Raw genomic sequence first — 10497 nt, 5'->3', positions numbered from 1 at the left:
GAAGAGTTGGTTTGGTTTGGTGTTACAATTATTTGTAAAGCCGCAGTACAAATCAAATTCTACAACCTGTATTTCCGAAACGAAAAATTTTAGGACATAAATATATGTATACGAACTTTTGACGTATTTTTATCTGCAGAATATGCTCCAAAATACAATAATTCAAACCACCCTGTATAGTTTTATCAAAGAAAATAAATATTGTTTTTGCACTAAACTAACTATTAAATTTAGCACACCGAAAATTATCATGATTAACTCAGAAATGTTAAGTTGTCGGTCAGCCTGAAATATGCGTTAAAGTAGTTTTTTAGAATATCTATATTTATTTTTGTAAAATTATAGATTATAAGTAAGATTGTATTTTACAAATAATTTGTTAAAATAATATAAAAAATAGAAATCAAATGATTATTTCTGGCATTAAAAAAAATTAAAAAATACTGAAATAAAATTTACAAAATATTTTATAATTAATACCTACGTTATATGATATTAATAATTATAATTTCAAACTTTTAAAATTATGTGTAGTTAAAATTTAAGTAGGTTCTAAATATCCAAATAATAATTTAGTTGCAGTTCTTGTTCTATATCCTTAAGCAAAAGAATGTACAATTTTTATTATAGGTATATTATTTATTTCAAATAAAGACTGTTGGTATACCATGTGGTTTTATATTTGTTTATTTTTATGCTACCAATCAACATGTAGGTCAATCTCAACATCGAATATTAATAGTATAGGCACTTTTTTTAAATCAACTAGTGCTTAATGTTATTATGAACATCTTCTAAAATTATAATTTAAACACATAAAAAAATTGTATAGCCTAAAAGCCCCAGTTATATCCCAACTAAACTCATCTAAAAAGTTTTATTTGCTGGAATAATAAATTTTAATACAAGTTAGACCTTCATCAAAATATTTATCTTTTTATTTTTAATAAAATTTTTACAAATTATACTTCTCAACACTTTAAAAATAATTGTATTACAAATTTTTCGTGTACTCTCTATTTAAACCCGTATACCGGGTGCATCTCAAAAGTGGATTACCCCTATAACTTTTTTATTTTTTCAGATAAAAAAAAAGAAATTTGGTATGACATAAATTAGGATTGACTGACATATTCAATTGTTCTTGATCACTTCCTGTTTCGCCGGAAATGACTATAACTTTTGATTTTTAAATGGTACCCTATGTATATTTTTACTTCATTCGATAGAAAATGGCACTCTGCATAGAATGACATCATATCATACATCATATCATATGTCAACTTTTGACATTTTCTCTTACAAAAAATCGCATTTTAAATTTCAATCTAGAGTGCCATGGCTGTGTTATAAACACTAATTTTTAATCAAGGAGCCTATGAAAAATAGATTTGATCGTCTAATGTTTTTAATGTCTTGTCCTGCCCAGTTAGAAAATGCTCAAAACATATTTTTAATCATATCTCAATTTTTTCAAATGAAACGAGGGTGGCTCGTTAGCATATTTGAAAAAAAAAATATTTTTACGAATAATTTGGTACTACACACTTGGTATTTCGAGTCAAATTGTCGTTATAAACCATATGTTACAATTTCAAATAAACCATATCCGCAAATATCAAAAGTTGACATATGATATGTCATTCTAGTCAGAATGTCATTTTCTATTGAATAAAGCAAAAAAATACCGAGGGTGTAATAAAAATAAAAATTGTGTGCAAAATAAAAATTTGTGTGCAAGTGAGCAACTTTTGAGACGCACCCGGAATTTGCTTATGTTTGCTATTTACAGTATTCTCCGATGGTGGCAGCACCAGCGTAGAACGCACCAATCTACGATATTGGACTTCCTCGCACTAATAAGCCACCGTATACATATATGCTGCCGAATGAAAGTGGTCTATTAAACTCAATTTAGAACGCATTTTACTATTCTCTTTCGCATCGGTTATCACATGGCGGAAATAATAACATAGTTTCTTCGACTGGTCATTTTAAATCAGAATTGGAATCGATGTGTTATATGAACATGCCCGATGTATATTTGGGTTGTTCATGTAACACCCTCCACCTAGATTTGACAACGAACATTTCCTCGTTATATAAAACACAACTAAAGTTACGAATATGTTGTAGTATCTGATTTGATTTTGATTGAAAATGAATTGGTTCTCTTTGGTAAGACAGCATTTTAATAACTCCATTAATGAACGTTTTTTTGTAATTTTTTTTATTATTTTAGTTGTTATTTTACGTGACTTCCTTAATATGTGCAATGTTTGTTAAAGCAGGAGGTGGTGGAGGGTAAGTTTCATTTCATATTTTTATTTTTTTGCGATTAATATCTACAGACATTCGAATTACTATTAGGTTTTTTACCCTTAAACTAGGGTTTTTTTCTCTTCCCGAAAGAAAACTTGTGTATTATACGTTAAGAACTAAGTTAAAAACCCACGAAAATGAAGCAGATTGTTCATTTTAAATTTTACTATTTCATTTTTAGTTATGAATAATAAAAATATACATTTTTTTCCTAAAATGTTTTTCAAAAATTATTTTTAATGATAGTGTTTAGGGTGTGCTTTTTGCTTTTCGGTCGTCCGAATTGTATCCGGGAAACTTCAGTAGTATATTCTGCAGATAAAAATAAAAGATTAAAAAAGTTCGTATAAATGTATGTCCTAAAAAATACAGGGTGTAGAAGTTTTATTTTTATTTAGATTTTTTCAAAATAATTTCTGAATTAATGACTGTGAATGATATTTGGATCAAAATTGGTGTTTCTTGACATGATACAATTTATTTCGATGTCAATATGACTCATACTTGTAGGAGGCGCCAACTACATATTTCTTAACTGTTTTTTGAAGAGTAATAACTTGTCGTAACCTGTATTAAGCTACTGAGTGAAAAAATCTACATTTTCGCAGTTTTATACGCAACAAAGGTTTGTTGATAAAAATAGCTACGAGCGACCGTTCTTGTTGACTAGATTTTTCATACTGGGTGACTTTTTATTGTTTTTAAAATAATGATAAATTTTTCTAGAAATAATTATGATAACAGCTACAGCGCTTTCAGATGGAGCGGAGCGTACGCGCTGTTTTTGTGCTACTTGTTTTTTCAAGATAGCCGTCAGACGAAATCATCCGGACGGAGCATACGCGACCCATGTAAAATTGTTCATTTAAACTCATGGAACTCGCGGACGGTCCGCGCGGACGCTCCGCTCCATCTGAAAGTCCTGTTTCTGTTGAAATTTGACACAAAAAAATCCAGATTTATTATTTCAACCATTACTCGTAGAGCATTTTTCAAAGAGACCTTTTTTACGTAAAACCTGTCAGAAATGTATATTTTTTCACTCAGTATGTTAATACAGGTAAGGACGGTAAAGTTATTACTCTTCAAAAACATGTAGGTGGCGCCCCCTACAAGTAGGAGTCATATTGATAACGAAATAGAATTTATTTTGCCGGGTCCAGACCAAGGCGACAAAAATGTCGCAGAAATGTATTGGATTTGTCGCAATTTTGTCGTAACCCGCTTGGTCTGGACCCGGCATTATGTCAAAAAATACCTAGGCACCAAATTTCATCCAAATATCGCTGTTAGTACAGAAATTATTTGGAAGAAATCGAAATAAGAATGAAACTTCTACACCCTGTAAGTCCGAAACGAAGCATTATAGGACATAAATTTATAGGAACTTTTTAATTATTTTTATCTGCAGAATATGCTGCCAGAGTTTCCCGAATACAATTCGGACCATCCTGTACCATATTTACTACAAATAGAGCTGAAAAACATTAAATTTTTAGTCATGAGCATGTGAAGATCATTGTACCTGAATATCATCATACTCACCACCATTACGAAAAAGTGTACAAAACTATCCATCATGGAGGCGGTGGAGGTGGTGGGCATAGTCATGGAGGAAAACCTTTTAAATGGGATGGAAACAATTGGTAGATTATTAGGTCCTAATTTTATTTATAATTATTGATTTCATGTTTCCAAAATTTCTTTTTTTGTGATATTTTTACAATAAAACCAGTACAAAAAGTATTATACATATTATACACTATTTTTATTAACTTCACATAAATTTAAATTTTCTTACCTCTAACAAAGGATATAAATATATAAAAAAGTTAAAAATAAAGAAAATTTAAACAATTTTTACTATATTCTAGAAACTGGTTTTTTTCCTATAAAATAAACTTTAAATTTCAGGCTGCACTAGATGCCGTATGAACGAAAAAAAAAACGGCAGGCAGTTGGCTTGGAAATGAACATCAATGTCATTCCCCATATAAAATAACAACGGTCTTCATTTAATAGCCATCGCTGACGCCGTTTTTTTTTCAAACATGTTGTATCAATTGCTAATATTTTGGGTTAATTTGGCTAAATAAATAAAGTATGTGCTTTCAAAATATTTTAACTTATTTACCTGATAGCAAATTATACCCAATAAAATATATTTCTGTTAATTTTCTAGAAGTTTTATTTATTTCATTAATAAACTTAATTCATGTAAACTTTATAATGACATTGATTTCAATACAAAATAATTATTATATGCAGATGATCTAAAACTGTATATATCAACAGACTAGATGTAGATGTAAATCTATGGAAGGCGGAAGTTAACCACCGCAACCTTATAGATTTATTGTATCCCCCTTTCTTGAGTTATAACTCATCATCCAGTCCCAGGGCTTTGACTGTAATTAATAACAATAAGAAATCTAAAATTTAAAATATAGACTATTAAGCAGATGAACCAATACACAATAATGTCTAAACTCAAACCACAAGTATAAAGAAATTTGGATAATGCAATTAAATGGGTATATACATATATTACGCTTAATAGTCGAATTCGGGCAATGCCCGAGAAAAATAAGCAAATCTAGTTTTGAGCAAAGAATATTTCCCAAACCAAAAATTTTTTTTTTTTGCTTATAGTGTGATTTGATTGCATTGATTTCAATCTTTTTGGTTGGATTGGTTTAGTTATTTGGCGATTGGGTTACCGTGGTTATTTGGAGGGTGTTAATTTATTGGTTAGTTGGTTTTTCGGGTTTGGGAAATATTCCTTGCTTAAAACTAGATTTGCGTATTTTTTTCGGGCATTGCCCGAATTCGACTATTGAGCGTAACATATACATGCAAGGGTCAGGTAAAATCATGAGAAGATTATCCAAAATGTTGAACAAATAACCATACAAATGACATAAATCAGAATTAATTGACGTCAAATTGACGTATTCAATTATTTTCTATCACTTTTTGTTTCACCTGAAATAACTACAACTTTTGATTATTTAACAGTATCCTTGATATTTTTTTTTACTTTATTCGATAGAAAAAAAGCTTAAAATGGAATTTTGAATTACATTACAGACTATCGAATATCTCCATTTTCTAAACAAACCAAATTTTACAGAATATTTAAGTAAAACTTGGGCCAAACAATCTTTACTATATTATTTCTTGACATAATGGTGAATAGAAATAATTCTATAATAAATAACACCTGGAAATTTTGATGTGCACTAAAGTTTATTAAATTTTGTTCTAGTTGGCCGATTTTGATGATTTTTTAAGCAATTTGTAACTAAATTATTTGACTTTCTAGTATCTATTTCTAAATTAACAATGAAAGTTCCCATCTGTCAATTATACGAGGGAAAACAAAATGTTGATATTTTGGTGAAAGTTTGAAACGCCCTGTGGAATACGTTAACATAGCAAGGAAAATTTAAAAATCATTCTTCCGTATGATCGAAATAAAAACGGCGTCAGCGATGGCTATGAAATGAAGATCATTTTGTATGTAAATTTATATGGGAAATGTCATTGATCGTGATTTCTCAGCCATTTTGCACGCCGTTTTTTTCGATCATACGGTATTATCTCATTTAATATTTAGTTTTTTACATAGTTTATTGTTGTATTCTTTAGTGTAAATAAACTCTGTTAACTAAATAAGACTTTAAATTATCCATACGGAACCCAGTAATAACAACAATATTTCTGAGCACTCGAGTAGAATGGTATGTGCTTTTAAAGTTATGCCGATTTTCTCTTAATAAAAATAGCTGGTAGGTCAATGTAAATTATAGGTAATTCGTTTTTTTGCAAACCTTAATATTTAAATATCTATTTTCATATTTCTACTCAGAAATTTGCAAAAATTTGATATATTTATGTATGAATTATTAATATACCAGCCAGCACCCCGTTTCGCTCTCCGAACCCGTAAGATTCTAGCGGTATTTATGGATAATCCGCACTTTTTTCTTCAGAAAATGTCAGAAAGTGTCCTTCCTCCAGAACTGCAAGCTCACAAAAAACTTAAGTCATTTTTTATTTAAATCATTTTAATATGACTTCAGTCATTTGATTTTAAGTCATTTTTCGAAAGCTGACTTAAAACTTAAAATTTAAGTAATTTTTTGATTTAAATGTTTATTTCGAATAATATTTTAAAAGGTTTTTTAGAAAAAGACTTAAGTCGTTAAAAAGATCTAAATCAGATTTTTATATATTTTTATGATACATTTTTAATAGCAGCATTTCTTTTTAAAACGTTGTTGATTATTTATTTGTCGTGTTACGTGTGCATAGTGAGTCTGTTTGTCTTTCAAGCGAATCAGGTGACTCTCCGACGTTATGTAGCCCGAAAGACGAAAAAGTGCAAAGAAAAAAAAGTACAAACCTAAAGCATGTACGAGGATGTATTTCAGAAAAATATTTTAACTTCTATAGGGTGGCTCAAAAAAATGTGAGTGGATCGGGATGATTTTTTTTGAATGGGACACTCTGTATATTATTGCATTTTTGGCTTCCTTTCACACTCTACATGATCCTGACATATGAGTGAATATATTTCGATAGTTTCAGAGATATTAGTAAATAAACAAAAATATACATTTTTCAGCCTTCCTTCAAAAAATTATTAAAAATACAAGAACTGTCCTGAAATCAAAACTATATTAAGTATTTACTTTTGATGGTCTGTACTTTCTTTGCTATAAATATTGTAATCATATCATACACTGAAAAAATAATGTACAGAATGTTCCATTTAAAAAAACAAGAAAAATTATTTTATATTTTGGAGAGTTTGGCGTAGAATATTGAACATCTTGTATGATTTACCATTACCATATTTATGGCAAAGTAAGTACAGACCATCTAAAGTAAATAACTAATATATTTTTGATTTCAGGACAGTTCTTGTATTTTTAATAATATCTTTAAGAAAGACTGAAAAATATATATTTTTTATTTATTTATTGATATCTCTGAAACTATTGAATATATTTACACATATCTTAGGATCACATAAAATGATCTGAAAGGAAGTCAAAAATGCAATAAGCAATAATATACAGGGTGTTCCATTAAAAAAATCATCCCAATCCACTCACATTTTTTTTTGAGCTACCCTATAGAAGAGAACCGAAGAAATAGAAGTTATGGCGCATTCTCACGACTCGTGTACTTGACAAACATTTGTAATTGGTATACAGGGTCTACATGGTGCGTCGGGCATCTATACAAAATTTCCAAGTTATTTATTATAGGAACTACGCCGCATTCCCACCAGACCCTATATGCCAATAAAAAAATACTTGCCAAGTGTAGACGAGTCGCGAGAATGCGCCTTTAGACGAAGTTGACTACCGAAGAAATAGAAGTTAAAATATTTTCCTGATATACATCCTAGTACATATTTTAGGTTTGCACTTATACAAAACTAGTTGAAGCCTGGCGCATCTGCCACGACATCAGGAAAGAAATACTTTTTATTCTTATTTTTTAATTAAATGAAAAACAAAAAATCCGGCGATGACAGTTTTTAGAAGAGCCAATTAGCTATCTTTTAGTAAAAAAGGCAACTTTCTAGAGCAAGTCGTTACTTCAGTAGAGACGACACAGATAAACATTAGCATTTTATATATGTATGTAGATTTCCAGGTTGTTTATTCTAAGAGCTACAGCTGCCCGACACACTACAAATACGTGATACTACAAAATGGATGAATTTTTATAAAAAAAACATATTTTTATATTTGTAGTTATTCTGAAAATTAACCGTTTTATTTTAGTGGTCTATTCTTGTTTCGGTATATTTTTTTTAAATCCGACGTAGCTGAATCTTACAGAACGCGAAATCTGTCTTCATTGTCGATTAAATTAAAACTGATCACACAAAATTAAAACGTAAAACGCGAATTGGTAAAACACTTTCGCCTCGGTGCACCGTTACGCAAGACAAAAGAGAGAGTACGAACGATAAAAAACGAAAGTTATTAGGATATAATTTTCCTTTACGTTCTAAAAGTCTTCTGCGCTACACCATAATGTACGTTTTCTCTATGCTGGTATGGCTGGCCTGTTTGTTCCTGGCCGGCTGTTACGATCCTACCGATCCCGAAATTAAGACAGTGATATCACCGAAGGGTACCTTCGAAGCATTTTATCCCAGAGGCGAAGAAGGAGGTTCTTCTAGAGCAGCACATTCTCACGGCAGTTTCTACAAACATCGCAATCCGGCCCTGGTCGACTCAAAGAATGCTGCCGCTTACGGATTCCGCTTCGATGGTGGCCGCAGATTTAACTACGAATAGATTAATATTGATTTGACTTTAACTACATCAATTATGTAATATAGTATGTTTTGCAACATTAATACATCTAAGTTATTTATACCCACCTCGAGAACAAAGTTGCGAAAAATCATTTTCAAAAAAACTTAAATCTTAATTATTTGACTTCATTGAATCTATCTTCCTTGATTATATAAACAAGGCTATCTTCAATGAATTGATGATTTAAGTCTTTACGAAAATGATTATATAGTCAAATCATTTTAGTAAAAACTTAAATCAATATGCAATTTAAGTCGTTTTTATGACTTACGTCTATATTCTTTATTTAAATCATTATATGATCTGCGAGTTAAGACGGCAAAATGACTTAAATCAACATAATTACCGTCAAGACAGCCAAAATTCAATTTAAGTATCTATATTTTTTAATTTTAATATAAATTTTCTTATATTACCCATTGGGGGTATATTATTGGATTTCCTGATTACTTATACCGTATGATCGCTGTCAATTACAGTACATCTGCTGGATCTGTGTCTATGAAAGGAATGCGGACAAAAAACATTTAAATAAACAGCAATATATATTATACGTCGATTTGACGAGTGCGTCACCGCAAATCGCTCCGCCCACTCATTTTATTGGCTACTGGCAAATTTGTTGAATTTTTATTGATGGGACGCGTCGTCTGTTTTTTTACGAAAAACATCGAGAGAATATCGTTTTCCCTCTTACGGATACTCCGTAGCTACAGAACGAACAGACGTACTGTATGTACCAGGATGTATTTCCGGAAAATATTTTAACTTCTATAGGGTGGCTCAAAAAAGTGTGAGTGGATCTGGATGATTTTTTTTAAATGGAACACTCTGTATATTATTGCATTTTTGGCTTCCTTTCAGAAAATTTTACATGATCCTAAGATATGAGTAAATATATTTCGATGTTTCAGAGATATTAAAAAATAAATCAAAAATATATATTTTTCAACCCTTCTTAAAAAAAAATATTAAAAATACAAGAGCTGTTCTGAAATCAAAATTATATTAGATATTTACTTTAGATGGTCTATTCTTACTTTGCTATAAATATGGTAATCGTAATTCATACAGGATGTTCAATATTTTACGCCAAACTTTCAAAAACATAAAATCATTTTACTTGGTTTTTTTTTAAATGGAACACCCTGTATATTATTTTTTTGTTTGATGGAGAATTAAAAAATGAACATTTTTTGTATTTAAAGTATTTCAAAATCTTTAATAGTTTTCCGGATACGCGCAGTATTATTTCCATATGGCGCTTTCAGTGGTAAAATACGAGAGAAAAATCATTGGGTAGCTTTGATAAAAATTTACTGTGGAAACTGCCATATGAAATACAAACTCGGGAATATCTGCAAAACCGTTTAAAAATTTTGAAATACTCTAAATGCAAAAAATGTTTATTTTTTAATTCTCCATCCATTGAAAAAATAATATTACATATTATATCATTTAAAAAAACAAAGAAAAAATATTTTATATTTTAGAAAGTTTGGCGTAGAATTTTGAACATCCTGTATGATTTACGATTTCCATATTTATAGCAAAGCAAGTACAGACCATCTAATGTAAAAATATATAGTTTTGATTTCAGGACAGTTCTTGTCTTATTAATAATTTTTTTTAAGAAAGGCTGAAAAATATATAATTTTTATTTATTTATTAATATCTCTGAAATTATCGAAATATATTTACTCATGTCTTAGGATTATGTAAAGTGATCTGAAAGGAAGCCAAAAATGCAATATTATACAGGGTGTTCCATTTAAAGAAATCATCCCGATCCACTCATACTTTTTGAGCCACCCTATAGAAGTTAAAA

General features: G+C 29.9%; 2 protein-coding genes across 2 annotated transcripts; both read left to right on the top strand.

Annotated features, from left to right (window-relative positions):
- The first annotated feature begins 1922 nt into the window (after positions 1 to 1922).
- On the top strand, positions 1923 to 4047 carry LOC115887347 (transcription factor Maf-like). The gene is made up of 3 exons (XM_030906765.1): positions 1923 to 2178; positions 2243 to 2304; positions 3822 to 4047. Exons 1-3 carry the CDS (start codon positions 2161 to 2163, stop codon positions 3970 to 3972), a joined length of 231 nt encoding a protein of 76 aa, XP_030762625.1. The 5' UTR covers positions 1923 to 2160; the 3' UTR covers positions 3973 to 4047.
- A 4314-nt stretch (positions 4048 to 8361) lies between these two features.
- Positions 8362 to 8710, top strand: LOC115887346. Its single transcript, XM_030906764.1, has one exon. It carries the CDS (start codon positions 8382 to 8384, stop codon positions 8646 to 8648), a length of 267 nt encoding a protein of 88 aa, XP_030762624.1. The 5' UTR covers positions 8362 to 8381; the 3' UTR covers positions 8649 to 8710.
- The last annotated feature ends 1787 nt before the right edge of the window (positions 8711 to 10497 follow it).

Source organism: Sitophilus oryzae, unplaced genomic scaffold (assembly GCF_002938485.1).
Source record: "Sitophilus oryzae breed Bouriz unplaced genomic scaffold, Soryzae_2.0 scaffold_562_pilon_pilon, whole genome shotgun sequence".
Classification (NCBI taxonomy): domain Eukaryota; kingdom Metazoa; phylum Arthropoda; class Insecta; order Coleoptera; family Curculionidae; genus Sitophilus; species Sitophilus oryzae.
Note: the sequence above shows the minus strand (reverse complement) of the source record. Positions and strands in the feature narration are given on the sequence as shown.